The sequence below is a fragment of the Paramormyrops kingsleyae genome, chromosome 7, assembly GCF_048594095.1.
Source record: "Paramormyrops kingsleyae isolate MSU_618 chromosome 7, PKINGS_0.4, whole genome shotgun sequence".
In the NCBI taxonomy this organism is placed as follows: Eukaryota; Metazoa; Chordata; class Actinopteri; order Osteoglossiformes; family Mormyridae; genus Paramormyrops; species Paramormyrops kingsleyae.
Genome location: NC_132803.1, coordinates 19863840 through 19882250, shown reverse-complemented (window position 1 = coordinate 19882250; position 18411 = coordinate 19863840). Strand labels below are relative to the sequence as shown.

The window sequence follows — 18411 nt, the reverse complement described above, 5'->3', positions numbered from 1 at the left end:
TGCTATAAAGGTACAATAGTGTGCTTTTTAGTGTGGAGAAGATGGTAGTGTACCTTGAGCGACTAACATAACTGAGCATTTTGATTCATTGATTACATGAAAGCACATAAACACTCAATAGAAAGCATGACGAAATATAAGTCTTGGGGCCAGGTAACTTTCTGGCAGCATTTTAGAAAAAAAACATTTTGTATTAGGAAATTATTTTGTTTAAGCATACTAAACAGTTTTACTTTTCCAGGCAGTTGTAAGTTAAGATCTGGTACTGGTATATGGCTGTAAGGGTGATATGGAACGCTTGCTGTCACTAAGAGGTATTTTTTGCGCTTTTCTGTGCTGGTGCATATTGTACAGCCCTAAGTTAGCAACCACTAGAGTGGGTTGGGTTTTAAAATTTATTTTACTGACATTGTATGTTGCAGTAAAGAGCCATTCCGGTAAATCACTGCTTCTTCATGAGATTTATTCATATTGCTCCACTTTTAGCCTGGTGGAGGGAGTTTCCTTAATGGTTTCAGTTGCAAGGGGACTTCCATATCCAAAGTCAAAGTGGCGTAATCACAATAGTCTGGAGGCACTAGTGGCCACACCATGTACTAACTTGCTATCGATTTTCTCCTGATAAAATGCATCTTACCCCTTATGTACAGGACTGGCTAAAGTAGTGAAACATCAGGCAAAATATACTACAGTTTACTCACCATCAGCATTTTCCACATGTACTTCAGCTGGTATTGAATAATCTGAATAATGCTTTTAGTATCTACATGTTCTTTCTATCTCTCGAGTGCTCTGGAGAATCTATACTGGCCACTACACAATACTTAATGAACAGAATATAAGAAAAATATCCATTTATTAATATTACATGGTTATTACTGTTCATAAAGTAAAAAAAGAAAATGTTTTTCCACCTGGTGCCAGATAGTGAGCTGTGTCACGTACTTGTAACATAATGGAACCTTAACATAATTGCCATCTGTGAATATTGTGCAGGGACATCTGATATGGATAAAAATGACTTATTGTTTTATGTCCGTTTCATTTCAGTTTCACTTTTGATTCTCGCTCTGAAAAAACTAGCCTGGCAAAACAAAAACTGCATTGTCTGTAGATTCACTTATGGAAATCATTTTGATATCCTTAAATGAAACAGGTTATTGTAGGTCAAATGAAGTCACGCCATGAACACCAGCAGACATACTGGTTAGTGGCGGCCGAAGAGCTTTTTTCTGTGAGAACGAAAAGGGAGCCGACTTACAGGTGTGATTGCCTGCTAATGGCATAACAGGAGATACTACAGTATTACACAACAAATACCACTGTTTCCTCTCTGGCGGTGGGTGCCAGGCAACCAGGTGATCCTGGACCCCCCAGAGGTCCTTACCTTCTTTAGAAAAATATGGAGTAAGTATTGTTTTCCATCTTAGTTGTTCTTTGGTTTGCATGCAGTATTCATGTTATGCCCTCAAAGCTCACCATCAAGCTCTAAAATGTAGGGCTGAACACCCACATCCGTAATTGGATCTATCTATCTATCTATCTGTCTATCTGTCTATCTGTCTGTCTGTCTGTCTATCTATCTATCTATCTTATTGTGCTGAGGCTGCTGTTGTTATTGTTGCGTGTGTGTATATATACATACAGCTCTGGAAAATATTAAGAGATGGCAGCAAAATATTCACTCATTATTCAATTTCTTGGTAAACGCCTGTGTAAAATATACATTTTTTTGCAAACTCCAGCTTGTCTTCCCTGCTACTCATTGATGAAGGGCTTCTTTGTTTCTTTATAGGTCCTTCAATCTTGAGAGCGTGTTGTGAATAGTCCTAGCAGTGCACTTCATGCCACTTAATGTTTCCCATTCTTTTTGAAGGTCACTTGTGGTCATCCTGTGATTTATGAGGCATCGCTGGACGTTCATCTCTGGCATTAGAACGTCGCTTCTGCCCTCTGCCTGGCTAGTTTTTGGTCATTGCCAGTGTCTCCTGCTTCACCTTGTTGTCTTAGAAACTTTGAGCCTTTGGATTTAAGAATGCAGATTTTTTTAAAAATATAGAGTTGTCTCTTAAATTTTTTCAGAGCTGTATCTGAATATATTATGCCAAACAGGTATAACTGAGTTACCCAAAAGAATAGTGGCAAACAGCAGTAGCAATTACACAGCGCGTATTGTTCATCCTGTAGGCTATAGGTGCATGCAGGGAACAACCCAGAATGGGGCACCAACCCAACACAGGGGACACTCACACATCATTCTCACCTATGGGTGGTTTGGCAACTCCAATTGATCTCAGCATGCGCATGTGGGGGGAACCAGAGTACCCAGCAGAAACCCACGACGATATAGGAAGAACATGCAAACTCCACATACATGGAACCATAGGGGAGACTCAAACCCTGGTCCCAGAGGTGTGACACAAGTGCCTTCCAATGAGTTAAATTCATTGGTGAATTAAAATAACTTGTCAGGGTCAGCTCATCCACCCTTTGTTAGTCTTGTTTCCCCTCAGTATTTAAGTTCCTGCCTGACTTCAGTTCCCCAGTGGTTCATTGTTGTTGTTTTGCTGTTTGCTGTTAGATGTATGTATGAAGTTTGGATGTTCTGTTACTTCTGTTAATCTTTGCTTATCCCTTTTAGTTCAGACCCCTCTTTGTTTGTAGCATTTTCTGTTCTGCTCAATAAACCCCTTCTGTTCCTGCGAGCCGCAAGTGGGTTGTCCACATTTCTGTTCAGCATGCATCATGCCTCGCCATCGCCCCAAATCCACCTTGGTCCGTGATGTAACTTTGCTCTTCTCTCAGCATTTTTCTCCCTATGAAAGATAATGTTTCTCAGAAAACCAAATAATAGAGAGCTAAATGGTCACTTTTAGGACTCAAAGAGGCCAGTCTCACTTGTCCCACCCTCTCACCCCATTCAACAGTATAAATATAACTGGCACCAATCAAATATCCATAGCAATCTCACTCAAGCTGATTGGCTCTTTTCCCATCACTGTAAAAGCAATGAAGTTATTTGTTTTCATTCTGCTTGTATGTCTCCTGGTTGAATACAATGAAGGTAGTATTTACTATAAATCTATGGTTACGTTTTATTCATAGGTGTTCTACAGGATGTAAAGGATTATTTATAACTACTGGCAGTGCATACTGACGGATATGCTGTTGACTGTGCCTTTGTTTACTTGCTTAAAATGTTTGCAGAATGCAAGTCTAATGACATCTAATAAGGCTTTTATGGTAAGCGATTTTGTGATTTATTTTTTTGCACTTTTTATAGGCATGATGATTGTGCCCAAAAGCACGTGTCTGTGCAGCAATGCTGAAGTGAACTTCATTAAACCAAGGAACATTGCAAAGATTGTGCTCCATAGACCCAGTTCATTTTGTCAGAAAATGGAGATCATGTAAGATGTTTCAAAATCTGTGTTTTTTTATGCTTGCATTTATAATTTATTATTGAGTCTACTATTATCTACTCACATTTCCTTTTTTTAGTGTTACAATGAAAAATGGTGGGTTTAAAAAGTGTTTGAATGCAGAAACAAAGTTTGCGAAAAAATTCCTCGAACATTCAAAGATGAAGAACAGGTAAGCTGCCCAGATACATTAGTGGTATTGCCCTAATGTATAAAATTTTATTTTTTTTTAAAACTCATAATATCTATTTTGATATCATGTACTGTGAATGGTTCTTATTTAACAAAATGAGAGACAAAAAGATTTAAAAACTTGAAATTATACAATAACGTTTGTGTTTGTGTGTGTGGGTGTGCATGTGTGTGTGCGTGTGTGTGTGTGTGTTTCAGGAGCGTGAAGAAAATGTAGGCTTAGAAACCCAGGAGCCAAGTGAAAGTGCCGTGAATAACAGAAGTTAGTCATTAAAGAACGCTTCAAATGTAATATCATAATGGCAAATGAATAGATAACATCATTCATGGTAGTAATCATAATAATTAGACATAGAATCTATGTAACTGAAGAAATTTCTGCAGTTTTAGATTTGTATGATTTATGTTTTTTTATCGTATTAAAAATTGTACTAGCATGTAAAATAAAATTATTAACAAAATACATTGGAAATATGATATTTATAACACTAAAATTTGATTTTTTTATGTTTGAAGTCTATCCATGTTTTGTAACTTTTTTCCCTATAAGTTTTGTTACTTGTAGGGATTTTCCCATTGTGGTATAATTTTTATGTACAACTGTATAAAAATATCTTCATGATATATAAGGAACATAGTGTCTTCAATATGGTATTGCATTTACACTTGCTTTGTTTCTAGCACAGTATAACCCAATTACAGAGAAAGTCATAAATATTCCCAGAGAAATGTTAACAATGAACTCACATTGATCTAGTAATGCAGCTGTCACTGGAAGAGGGTCTTGAGGTGATTTTTAAGGTTGAGAGGAATTCTGATGGCCATGTAAGATATACAGACAGAGATAATAATAACTTTCTCTTATTGCTATAGAACAGGGGTCACCAAGCATTTTGAAACTGAGAGCTACTTCACGGGTACTGAGCTATACGAAGGGCTACCAGTTTGAAACGCCCTCCTAAACTTATCTAAGCTTCATGTATAATAAACGTTTTAAATGCTTTTTTTTTTAGATATTGTCATTTTCAAATCTATGTAAATGCAAATGTGATTAAAGAAGAATTGCAACAGGATAAAATTAAATTTTAGACGCTGCTCACTGGTGAGTTGTGCTATTTTTAGAACAGGTCCGCGGGCGACTCATGTGGTCTTTGGGGGCATCTTGGTGCCCGCAGGCACCATGTTGGTGACCCCTGCTATAGACAGTATTTCCAAGAAAGGGGAACCTATATAATGATCGAATCTGCAGCGTTATCTAAGGGAAAAGTCCCTCACTGCGGAAGCTCATGGCTGTTCACACATGCTCCTCCCACCAAGTACAAAATAAATATCTCAGAATCAAACATTCATTCAGAACATTGTCACTCAGCCTACATTGCTGACCTTGACAGAGAAATCATGAAGTCGCCTGCTGTCATCCTGATTGCCTGTGTGCTTCTCTCACACGTTGAAGGTAAAGAATTTATAATATTACAAGAATATTCACTGCTTACAATATTTAGTTTACATATATGTGTATGATGTACTTTATTGTGATTATGGGGAGAACTATACAAGACAAATTATTGTTAATTTAAAAGGATTGATTAGACATTTTCCCCCCATTTTGCTTTCCCTAGGCATGGCAATTGTTTCCAATGGCCGGTGTCTGTGCATCGATGATGGAGTGAACTTTATTAAGCCAGCAAACATTGAGAAGATTGAAGTGCATTCACCGAGTTTTTCATGCCAGAAAATGGAGATCATGTAAGGATTATAAAGCTTCCCTTAAAGCTTCCCTTAAACAAGCTAAAGTGCTTGTTTAAAAATTGCATGTATTTAAATCCTCGTTTCCATTCATGTGTTCCTCTCTTTAGTGTCACAATGAAGAATGGAGAGGAAAGGAAGTGTTTGAATCCAGAGTCCAAATTCGCTAAAAATTTCATCAAAAACTCCCAAAGGCAAAAAAGGTATCAATTACAGTGCTCAAATACAGTAGTAATTCTTTCCTGCTTTTTGCAGATTTTGCTTTTCTTTTTAAAGGTTATTTTTGTAGGCCTTGCTATGTAAATGGTCATTTCAAAGAACTTAAGTATCTGTATTGTTTAAATAATCACATACTTTGCATAAGGACTGGAATGTACTGCAAGAACTTCAAATATATTCATTATGTTTCAGGAGCTTGAAGAGAACTGGAGCATAACGACCAAGCATCTCCTACACTGAACCACTGAATTTGTTCAAATGCACTTCTTGAAAACAAAAATAAATGGGCATTAATGGACGTTAAACACTTTTAAAACAAAGAAAAAATACTTTTTACGTCTTACTGGACGAGAAAGCTAAAACTGTTAACCTTTTTACACTAACTTGGAAAATTCCGTTATTTTTGCATTTCTGTTTTTTACTTGTATTTCTTTCAAATGATGGATTCTTTGTGTTGATAAATTTATTGTGCAGTTTCACATTGTAATAGTTCATTCAAATGTTTGAATAAAGTGTATTTACTATTTACCTTAATGCTCTTTTCCCTTTTTTACATCGCGAATTTGCCATTGAGTCAGATGGATGACATTAAGACTATGAATACAATAAGCTCCTGGCTTCAGTGTAGAACAGTGGAGAATATAAGCAATTAACCTGGACCTGGACATTGAGCATCAGCAATGTACTATGTATGCTAATCAGTGGTAAAACTTACTGATCAGGCCGGGGGCAGGAATGCTGTCAGTACAATTTTCAATCTGGGAGAGGTGGGCATAGCGCCAGCAGATTGGCCAAATTTAGCCAAGTTTGTACCAGTAGCAGCAGTTCTGGGGTCATAATCAGGCCCTACTTCCCCCTCCCCCACTTGGTCTACTGGGGCAAGGGGAGTCATTCTACCCAAACCAACTGGTTGTGTAAGTCCCCCATGACTTTCCATTGCATCACCCTCGTCAACTGGGGCTGCTGTCCGATAAAAGACCAGCGGTCAATATCCCCTATCAGTCTTTGGGGGAACTCCACCTTGGCACCCAGCATCCCCTACTGTCACCTCCGAGTGGGCCTGGGGATGTCGGGGGACAGCCTGTAATGGAGCCCTTACTTCTGGACCAACCTTGCCAACAAGGCACTGAGGACATGCTGCCCCCCCCCAATCTGCCACATCTTGACGCATCCTGCATCAGAAAAACCTTTCCCTAAGTACTGACAACATCTGCTCTGAACTGGCATGCCCCATACGGTCATGATAGTCCTCCCACAACACCTTAGCCTGCGCCCTAGGTACAACTATATGAAAATTAATAATTTACCCAGGACCCTCTTCCTGCTGTTGACGCTTCAAAATACCATCCATCAACTCAATCTTAGACCACTCCTTCAAAAACAACTTCAAGCCTGGAGAGACTGGACTTTATTCTAAAAAGGAAGGGTTCTGACCTTGCTCCTTCCAACAATACAATCTGCCTCAAGCCTGAGTCCTGTTGCTGCAACTCACCCCACCTCACTGCCTCGTCGCTTTCTTCCTCATCCAGACTCTGGGTTGCAAGCCGCACCTGTACACCACCTTGCTCTCCAGGCATTCACGACAAAATGTCTGCATTCTGTTTAATACTGCCAGGCTGATCCTTAATCGCCAAGTGATAGTTTGCCAACTGTGCGGCCCAATATTGTTCTGTTGCCCCCAACCAGGCCGTCTCCAAATGAACCAAGAGATTACTATCTGTTACACCTCCACCTCTGCGTCCCACAAATAATCGTTAAACTTTTCGGCGATGGCCCACTTCAAGGCCAGCAACTCCAACTTAAAAGAACTATAGTTCTGATCATTCTGCTCTGAAAGATGTAAACTGTGGCTTGCATAGGCAATGACCTGCTCCTGTCTACCTTATACCTGGGCCAGCACTGCCCCCAAACCCTCCAAACTGGCGTCGGTATATAGACGGAAGTGCAAACTAAAGTCAGCATAAGCTAATATTGGAGAATTCACTAAAGCCGCTTTAAGTTGTTGGAAAGCCTGCTCGCACCATTCTGTCCACTCCACTGGGGCAGTCTTTGAGCATGAAGCCGTACACTGCAACAGGTGGGTCAATGGGGCAGCAATTTTAGAAAACCCAGTAATAAACCGCCGGCAATACCCCGCAAAACCCAAGAAGGACTGTACCTGCCGAACGGTTTCCGGAGCTTGCCACTCCTTAATAAGTGCCACTTTTTCTGGGTCTGTCGCCATGCCATCCGCACTAATGACATGGCCAAGATAGGTGACTTGAAAAAAAACTAAACTTCTTAGGCTGCAACTTCAACCCATAGTTCTGAAACCTCTCAAATACTCGCTCCAAGTCCTTAAGGTGGTCCTCAAAACTCGAGGAAAACACAACTACATCGTCCAAGTAAACAAGTAAAGACTCATTTACTAACCCTCCCAGGCACTGCTGCATAAGCCTCTGGAAGGTAGCGGGTGCGTTACACAACCCAAAAGGCATGCTCTCAAACTCATTCAGCCCAGGGTAGAAAATCACTGGCCCTTCCGCAAACTTGTCAAAGACTCCTCTATGCAAGGTAGGGGACAAGTGTCCTTATGGGTTACAGCATTAAGCTGCAGATAATTGACACAAAACCTCCAGGAGCCATCTTCTTTACCAAAACTAGAAAAGCACAAGGACTAGAGCTTTCCCAAATCACCCCCTTCTCCAACATCCCTCGCAACAAGTTTTTTAATTCAGGATATAGTGTGGGGGGTACTGACCAAAACCGCTCCCGACTCGGTGGAGCAGTGCCTGTGGGAATCTGATGCTTTACTACCCCAGTACACCCAAAATCCTCCTCATGTTCTGCAAATACAGCACGCCATTTCCAGAATAAGCTATGTAGCCAACGGCAACTCTGTGCCTATTTAGTCAAACTCAGCAGGCCACACTGAAATATCACTCTCCACCGGACCTACCTCAACCTCCACCACCCCAGGCCCGGCTTCCCGCAAGATGAGCTCCCTTTGTGCTTGAATATCCTCAGCTGTAAGGATGAGAATTACAAAGACGAAGGGGCAACTGCCCACCAGACATCTTAACCACACATCTTGCCATTCCTTCTCCTGATTCTCTTCTGGCTCCACCAACACCATGCAATCGACTGAAGGGCCCCCTGCCATCACGGTGCCCCACAGTACTACTTCGGTCTGGGGGGGATACATACAGGCTACATGTTCCACTCTATGGCAGATAGCAAAATCTTTTCTCCACTCACTACTCACCAACTCCGGTCCTGGAGAGCTACTATCCAGTAAGTTTTCTATCCTACCTGGCTTCTGATGAGCCACACCTGCTCCTGGTATTTACCTGAGAACTAGTGTGGCTCATTAGAAGCCAGGTAGGATAGAAAACCTACTGGATAGTAGCTCTCCAGGACCGGAATTGGTGACCCCTGGATTAGAGTAATCAAAACATGATAATGAGTTAAACTACTAACTGAAAGCAGTAACAACCTAAGCACAGATTTTATTTTGTTTTATAGCAGCCAAACAATAGTGAACAAAAAAAAAACATCCCTACGCTTCTAAACATAGTGAACAAAACCATTCCATTTCTAAATATAGCAACCAAAAAAAGTTCCCAACCTTCTCGAAGAACTAATAATTGAATTGATTTCGAATTCACCAGGAGACTTTGGTGGATCTAGAGCAGGGTTATTCAAATCACGGTCCTTGAGGTCCAAACACTGCTGGTTTTCCAGCCTTCCTTTACCTGTCAGTCAGGTGTGAAGCCTCTGACCAATCAGAATCAGTAATTATTAAACTACCTGGGAGAACTGAAAACAAGGCCTGGATTTGGAATCGAGGTCCAGATTTGAAGAACCCTAATCTAGAGTGACATCATTTCTGGCCACACAGTGGACTTCCTGCCTGTCAGTGGATGTACATCACAGTGCATGTTTGCAGCCAGGCCTTTCTCTTTGGGTCTGCTTTTCCAGATCTCTCCCAAGACAAACAGAGGCAAAATACACAATCACCTTGGGTACCATTTGATTTGGGGGGCGCAAAAGACCAAGTGAAGAAATTCTGAAGAAATACCTCTGGGTGCATTCTGTGACATTATATGTATAATAGTTTTAATATTTCACTGCTTTTCTTGTGAAACAGATGTGAGCTAGCTAATTATGCAGCACGCAGTTACTGTGTGCCACTTAAATGTTTTTAATATATATTAACTGAAGGAATTTGTTTTCTGCTGCTATAGTGAGGGGGTAGCCCAGCAGAATCTTGCCTAGGATGCCAGAACACCCAGCCCAGAGCCGCTCCTGGGAAAGACAATGACTATGGATCATTAAGAAATTCACCACATACTTGCAAACTTTGTTTTGCCTAATGTTGCAAAACCTAGACTTCAGGTGTGTTGGCCAGGTATTTTGGGTCATTTAATATACAGTATATCTTTGTTATGGCAGCAGTTAATGTATATCCAGTCAATGGTGGTTCAGGTCTTATGATCTTCTGGGCTGACTGTATAGGTCCACCTTTGTACCAAGGTGAGGATAGTTTCAGTGCACTGAATTTGGGCTTTTATACCTGCAAGCTAATTTTTAAAAATGTTGTGTGTTTTTAATCTGAAACACTTAAGAGACCACTTACTCTGCTGGTGATTTTCTAACCCAATGACTTTATTTTCTATCTTAACTATAATATTTAATGGTTCCTACAGAAAATTGAAGATAAAAGTAAAGCATATGACGCAATTACTTTCCAGAATTAAGGATATGTACACACAGACAAACACACAAACTTTCTCTTTCTGATACAATAAGTGTTTCCAAGAAAGGGGAACCTATATAATGATCGAATCTGCAGCGTTATCTAAGGGAAAAGTCCCTCACTGCGGAAGCTCATGGCTGTTCACACATGCTCCTCCCACCAGGCACAAAATAAATATCTCAGAATCAAACATTCATTCAGAACATTGTCACTCAGCCTACATTGCTGACCTTGACAGAGAAATCATGAAGTCGCCTGCTGTCATCCTGATTGCCTGTGTGCTTCTCTCACACGTTGAAGGTAAAGAATTTATAATATTACAAGAATATTCATTGCCTACAGTATTTAGTTTACATATATGTGTATGATGTACTTTGTTGTGATTATGGGGAGAACTATACAAGACAAATTCTTGTTCATTTAAAAGGATTGATTAGACATTTTCCCCCCATTTTGCTTTCCCTAGGCATGGCAAGTCCAATTCCCGGTGACCGGTGTCTGTGCATCGATGATGGAGTGAACTTCATTAAGCCAGCAAACATTGAGAAGATTGAAGTGTATTCACCGAGTTTTTCATGCCAGAAAATGGAGATCATGTAAGGATTATAAAACCTCCCTGAATGCATCAAGTGCATGTTTATTTACATGTATTTAAATCCTCATTTCAATGAATGTGTTCCTCTCTTTAGAGTCACAATGAAGAATGGAGAAGAAAAGAAGTGTTTGAATCCAGAGTCCAAATTTGCTAAAAATTTCATCAAAAATTCCCAATGGAAAAAAAGGTATGGTGCTCAAATACAGTAGTAATTGTTCCCTACTCTATGCAGATCTTATTTTCTTTTTAAAGTTATTATTTTGTAGGTGTTACTATGTAAATGTCTGTCTTGCAACATAACAGTGGTGGTTATTTCAAAGAACTTAAATGTTTGTATTCTTTGAATAATCACACGCTTTGTATAAGGACTGAAATGTCTTGCAACACAAGAGCTTCAAATGTATCCATTATGTTTCAGGAGCTTGAAGAGAACTGCGGCGTAAAGATCCACAAGAGCAACACAAGAAGCATCTCCTGTAACAGTTATTGGCAGAGGACTAAATTTGTTCAAAAACATTCCTTAAAATCAAAAATAAATAGGCTTTAATGAACATTAAACACTTTTTAACAAAGAAAAAAATGCATGTAACATTTACTGGTATCGAAAACTAAGAATGGAAACCTTTTACCTTTACTTGAAAAATTAAAAACCATTCCGTTATTTTTCCATTCCCATTTTTTACTTGTCTTTGTATTATTTTCTGTATAATGTAAAATTTTATGTTTCAAATTATGTATTTGCTGTGAATGTGTTGATAAAAAATGTATTGTTCAGTTTCACATTATAATTGTTCACGTCTAAAAATAAAGTGTATATTTACCTTAATCCTCTTTCCATTATGTTTTTAACATTGCAAACTTGTCATAAATCGAGATGGTTGACATTGAAAGTTTGAATATAATAGGCTTCTGGCTTCAGTATTACACATCATTTTATATTATATTTACACATATTTATATACCTTTTTCAGTTTTTTTAGTTCTCAAATTTGTCATAGAGCAAGAAGGTTGTTTGACTTTGAGTGTTAAAATAAAAAATATAGCAACCTTCTGGCTTCAGTGTCACTCTGTTAAGAAGATACATAATTAGCTTGCACTTCTTACAATTCTGTAAGCAGTGTTTCATTTTGAGCTGAGTATAATCAAATCAAATCAAATAGGCTTTTATTGTCAATTCCCTATATGTTCATAACATATAAAGGAATCGAAATGTAATACAATATATATATTAATATATATATATATATATATATATATATATATATATATATATATATATATAGTATAAACATAATACATAAGATAAATACGATAAAACTAAAATAAGTAAACCTCTTTAATGTATACAGTACAATATACAGTCAGTAGTGCAAAAACAGCATAAAAAACAGTCACAGTGATTTAAAGTGAGGAAATGCATTCTAGGGCAGCTTGCGGCTGAAGAGGGAGTGTAAGCTGTGCAACCAAAACTACCTGATACTACACATAGACTACCTACAGTATACTCTATGTGTCAGGAGACAGGCTAGCTTACACCAGTGCCCGGAGGGAGCTGAAAAAGGGCATTAAAGAAGCCAAGCAGAGATACCAGTGGCGCATTGAGAGTCACTTTGAAAACAGCAACCATCGCAGTATGTGGAGAAGCATCAAGACCATTACAGCCTCGCTGACAAATCACGATGAATCGCTTCCTGATGCCCTGAACCGATTTTTTGCACGTTTTGACACCCACAACAACAACGAGGGCACTCAAATAACTCATTCACCCAGGGAGGAGTCGGCGCTTGTTTTACAGCCCCACCAGGTGAGAATAACCCTGGGGAGGATCGACGCCTCCAAAGCAGCAGCACCAGACAGGGTACAAGGCTGCACACTGAAGTCATGTGCTATTAGCTAGCAGGGGTGCTAACAAACATCTTTAATCTGTCTCTGCAGGAGGTTATAGTCCCCACATGCCTTAAAACCACTACCATCGTCCCAGTGCCCAAAAAGCAAGCAGTCACATGTCTGAACGATTATCGTCCTGTTGCTCTCAAGTGCTTTGAGAAGCTTGTTCTCGCGCACATCAAGGCCAGCATTCTCACTGATCTAGACAGCCATCAGTTTGCTTACCATGGAAACAGGTCAACAGAAGATGAAATTTCAGTTGCACTTCATACTACCCTGTCTCATCTGGAGCAGCCCGACACATACGCCAGAATGTTATTTATTGACTTCAGCTCCACCTTTAACTCAATAATCCCTCACAAACTATTTACCGAGCTCACCAACCTGAGGCTAACCACCACTCTCTGCTCATGGATTCTGAACGTTCTCACCAACAGACCACAAAATGTCAGGGTGGGAAACCACATACTCTCACAATGAGCACAGGAGTACCACAGGGCTGTGTCCTCAGCCCAGCCCTTTTCACCCTGTTCACACACGACTGCACACCCATCCGCACCTCCAACACCATAGTGAAATTTGCAGATGACACTATGGTAGTGGGACTGATAACAGGAGAACATGAGACCCACTACAGAAAGGAGGTACAACACTTGGTACAATGGTGCTCAGACAGCAACCTTGTCCTGAATACATCCAAGACAAAGGAGATTGTTATGGATTGTTCCTGGAGCCAGGAAAATGACACCCCCCCCCCTCCACATAAGTGGAGAGGGTTAACAACATCAAATTCCTGGGGATCTACATCTCAAAGGACCTGAAATTGACTGTCAACACCTCTCAGTTGGTGAAGAAAGCTCAACAGAGACTTTTCTTCTTAATAACACTCAAAAAAGCCAGACTTCCCACTCAGCTGTTAAGTTCTACAGGAGCACAATAGACAGCATTCTCTGCTACTGGGCTACAGTGTGGTGCTGCACTGCAGAGAACCGCAGAGACTTGGCCCGGATAGTCAATATTGCGCAGCGGTTCGTGGGTAGCTCCCAGATCTGAACAATGTTTATGCTAGCCGACTATGTAGGGGGGGCACATTATGATGATGAGGGGTAGGTCTGGTATATTTTAATTTGTGGATCCTTGGATTTGAAAAGGTTGGAAAGCACCGCTTTAAGGAACTGGAGATTGACTTATCAGATTGAAACCAACACAGTGGACTTTCACTTTTCACAGAAATATTCATTCAAACAGGAAAGATGAAGGTTTCATGAGCCATTCATTAGCTCATATGAACAGACATACATCTGCAGTGTCGCAACAAGAGTTTCTGTAATATAGTAAAATAGTGTCAAGGTCAGTGCCTGACTTGCTGGCCATCCTGTTTCCTCTTCTGTCTTAGTAATAAGTGTAGTTCATTGGGTTGAGGCTGTGGGTTGGAGACTGTTAACTTGCTAGTTGTGGGTTCAAAGCTAGTTTCAGGCCAACCTCATTTGTTTATTTTTATTTATTTGTTTTGTTCTCCAGTGTTTCTTGTTTTCTGTTCTGTTTTCCCAGTTATAGATTTGCCCTCTAATTTTCCTGTTTACTTCGGTCTTGTTTGTATTATTTGGTTCTGTAAATTTACCTACTATATTCTCAGAGTGTTGGTTAGTGTTCCCTAGTTCTGTGTTTCTTTATTGTCACACCTGTTACTCATTGTCCTGGTCCTTTTGTGATTGGTTTATTAGATTATGATTTATCCCTGTCCCTTGTTTGCCCTGAGCTTCTGTGTGTGTTTAACTTCAGATTCTTCTCTTTGATGGGTCATTGTAGTTGTGATTAGTTCCTGTGTGTTTGTTGCTCTGTTCTGGTGCTCAGTCCCGTTCCCTGTGTTGCTCAGTTCCCCAGTGTATTTGCTTTATTTCTTTGTTACATTCTTATTTCTCCAATATTGTTTCGACCCTGTTGTGTTCAGAATTATTAATAAGCCCCTTCTGTCTCAGAGCTTTTTTCCTGCCTGCCATGCTCTGCCATGACAAAAAGAAGAATGAACACTTATTCAAATAATTTAAATTTCCATCTATAATTCAAAAACTACACATTGATTTTCAAATTTGATATATAGCCGTCTATCCGTATTCAAAATCCAGTTTATGCAGCAGAGAGACACCTTGAACTTGCAGCCTACAAATAAACTCTGTTAGATGGGAGGTGACACAGATGTCAAAGGTATGGTGAATTCAGATGGTGAGCCCTTCCATTCACCTGCAGATTATCTAATAAGGAAAAGCAGCTTTCTGTTTGGCTGTTGACCCCACAGCGTACAGGTCTGCTCTTTGATACCTGGTCCCTCACCAAATAGACAGAAAATGGATTTGACGACAATCCTGTTTTCCTGAATGTTTCTCCAGCCATTTCCCTTTGCGATGTCCACCCCCCTTACAGTTTACAGATCTTCAGGTTCAAAGTATGATTGGGGCATAAGGAGGCAAATAATATCATAGCCTGCTTGAAATGAAATCCAGTATTTAAAAAACCACCATCATTTAATTTAATCTGAAATACCTTTAACTCCATTTCACCTCTATTTGCCTCCTTCAAGAACAAGAAATGCAGAAGAAGATCTAATGAATTGCCAGATTTTTACAATCCTGGAAATCTCCGAATTATTTTTTCAACAAAGCAACTTTAAGGAACACACTGATAATTTCTTGTTCTCTTTAGAAAAGCAGAACTACATCCAGTTTCAGTTTCTTAGTCTTATTCTTTTTTGTTATTTTAAAATTACTATCAATATTATAGATTTGTATTAATTAATTGTATTAAAAATCTGTGGCGAATGTTATGCTTCCCTAATAATAAGAGTCCAGGGGTGTTGGCCAAGGTATTTTGGCTCCTGTACTGTAATATATTTCTTTTTTATGGCAGCAGTTGATGTATCCAGTCAATCCAGTATATCCAGCCTTATGGTCTTCTGTGCCAATTGTATAGATCCACAATATTGTACATTTATACCAAGGTGAGGACACTTTCCATGGTGAGCTCACCCCCCCGCTTGCTTAGACAACACTTAGACACACTTAGACAACACAGTGAAGGCACTGGCAGGATTCTGTGAGAAATTGTCCAGCTCCTTTTGACTGAACTGCATTTTGGACTTTTTCACCGACAAAGTAATTTTTAAAAATGCTGTATAATTTTCATCTGAAAGACCAATTACTCAGTTGCTGATTTTCTAACCCACTGGATGTCTTCTATCCTAACTGTGATATTTAAAAGTTTCAATAGAAAATAAAAGATAAAAGGAAAACACATGACACAATTACATTTCAGAATTAAGGATGTTGTGGCGCAGCATCGCACAGGTGAGAATAGGTGACGGTCCACTAGAAGCTCCAAGACAAAAGGGGGTTTATTAAAGAAAACATAATACACTGGGGTAAAATACTAAACAAAGGGGGATTAGAACAAAACATTGGAAAATAACTAACAGAACCATACATACTGTACACCAGCTAAAGGAACTGGGCAACCACAGGAACAGGACTAGTCAAACAGACAGAATACTCCACACAATAACATAGGCACAGTAACTGACAGAAGGAGAGGACAAACGCAGGCACCTTGATACACTGAACACAACGACTAACAAGGGGCAGGTTTGGCTATACAGGACCAGAGGCAATGAGGAGCAGGTGAGGACAATCCAATCAACACTAAGGCCTAACACTAGGAAGGACTAATAACACAAACACAAGCAGAACAGAATTAAACCAGACACATGTATGATAAACCAAAACAGGGAAACAAAGGACTAATAAACACTTGGGGAAAACAGAAAACCAATCAACAAACAAAGCAGGTAAGGAGGACTCAAACCCACAACTGCAGGATTACAGCCTTTATTTCACATACTCAGACCATTCAGCTATGTAACAGTCCAAGGAGCTGCTGAAACACACTAAGGACAAGAGACCAGGGTTGGAGAACAGGATGGCCGGCAACACCTGCTGGCCGAACAGGGAGAGCACATAAAGGGCAGGGTTGGATGGTACAAACCCTGTCAAAGGATATGTATGCAGACAAACACCCAACCCAGACAAACACCCAAACTTTCTCTTTCTGCCACAATAAGTGTTTCCAAGAAAGGAGAACTTTCAAATCTGCAATTTCATCGGAGGGGAAAGTCCCTGGCTGCTCCGCCCACCAGGCACAAAATAAATATCTCAGAATCAAACATTCATTCAGAAGATTGTCACTCAGCCTACATTGCTGACCTTGACAGAGAAATCATGAAGTCGCCTGCTGTCATCCTGATTGCCTGTGTGCTTTTCTCACACGTTGAAGGTAAAAGATGTATAATATTACAAGAATATTCACTGCTTACAATATTTAGTTTATATATACAGTATGTGTATGGTGTAGTATGTTGTGTTAATATTCAGAACTATAAAAGACAATTACTTGTTCATTTAAAAGGATTGATTAGACATTTCCCCCCCCCCATTTTGCTTTCCCTAGGCATGGCAATTGTTTCCACTGGCTGGTGTCTGTGCATCGATGATGGAGTGAACTTCATTAAGCCAGCAAACATTGAGAAGATTGAAGTGTATTCACCAAATTCTTCATGTGAGAAATTGGAGATCATGTAAGGATTATAAAGGTTCCCTTAAAACAAAAAGTTTACGTTTAAATATTACATGTATTTAAATCCTTGTTTCTATTCCTGTTTTCCTCTCTTTAGTGTCACAATGAAGAATGGAGAGGAAAAGTGTTTGAATCCAGAGTCTAAGTTTGCTAAAAATTTCATCAAAAACTCCCAAAGGAGAAAAAGGTATGGTGCATAAATACAGTAATAATTATTCCCTACTCTCTACAGATTTTCCTTTTCTTTTTAAAGTTATTATTTTATAGGTATGTAAATGTTTGTCTTCAGTGGAGGTTATTTCAAAGAACTTAAGTTTTTGTATTGTTTAAATCATAGGCATAGTTAGGTATCATTCAGGGCTATAGCTACGAGTATTTTAAGCTGAGCTCCAAGTATTTTAGCCCCAATGTCAATTATCCTCCTCGAGCCCCAGGTAAACTTACTGTATTAACTTAGCCTCTGATCTCCTCTGCTTTAAATAATCACATACTTTGTATAAGGATTTAATTGTCTTGTACCACAAGAGTGTCAAATATATTTAAGTACCAAATATATCCATTGTGTTTCAGGAGCCTGAAGAGAATTGGAGCATAAATATCTATGAGATCAACACAAGAAACATCTCCTCTAACAGTTATTGGCAAACCACTGAATTTCTTCAAATGCATTTCTTAAAAACTAGATGGGAAATAATGGGAAATAAATGGGAAATAATGAACATTAAACACCTTTTTAACAAAGGAAAAAGACATTTTACATCTTAATGGTACCGAAACGTAAGATTGGTAACCTTTTTCCAGGTACTTGAAAAATTAAAAACTATTCCGTTAGTTTTCCATTACTATTTTTTACTTGCTTTTTGATTATTTTTGATTCTGTATAATGTAATATTTAATGTATGTTTCAAATGATGTATTTACTGTAAATGTGTTGATAAAACATTTTGTTTAGTTTGTTCACATACAAAAATAAAGTATATTTACCTTAA

General features: G+C 39.2%; 3 protein-coding genes across 3 annotated transcripts; all 3 read left to right on the top strand.

Moving 5' to 3' along the window:
* Positions 1-3842: 3842 nt before the first annotated feature.
* On the top strand, positions 3843-6107 carry LOC111833440 (C-X-C motif chemokine 11-1-like). Its single transcript, XM_072714465.1, has 4 exons — positions 3843-5067; positions 5234-5360; positions 5471-5563; positions 5772-6107. Exons 1-4 carry the CDS (start codon positions 4848-4850, stop codon positions 5794-5796), a joined length of 465 nt encoding a protein of 154 aa, XP_072570566.1. The 5' UTR covers positions 3843-4847; the 3' UTR covers positions 5797-6107.
* Positions 6108-10496: 4389 nt separating this feature from the next.
* Positions 10497-11738, top strand: LOC111833443 (C-X-C motif chemokine 11-1-like). The gene is made up of 4 exons (XM_023791714.2): positions 10497-10617; positions 10784-10913; positions 11007-11099; positions 11331-11738. The coding sequence occupies exons 1-4, from the start codon at positions 10563-10565 to the stop codon at positions 11353-11355; spliced, it is 303 nt and encodes a 100-aa protein (XP_023647482.1). The 5' UTR covers positions 10497-10562; the 3' UTR covers positions 11356-11738.
* A 5274-nt stretch (positions 11739-17012) lies between these two features.
* Positions 17013-18411, top strand: LOC111833444 (C-X-C motif chemokine 11-6-like). The gene is made up of 4 exons (XM_023791717.2): positions 17013-17122; positions 17297-17423; positions 17520-17609; positions 17993-18411. The coding sequence occupies exons 1-4, from the start codon at positions 17068-17070 to the stop codon at positions 18015-18017; spliced, it is 297 nt and encodes a 98-aa protein (XP_023647485.2). The 5' UTR covers positions 17013-17067; the 3' UTR covers positions 18018-18411.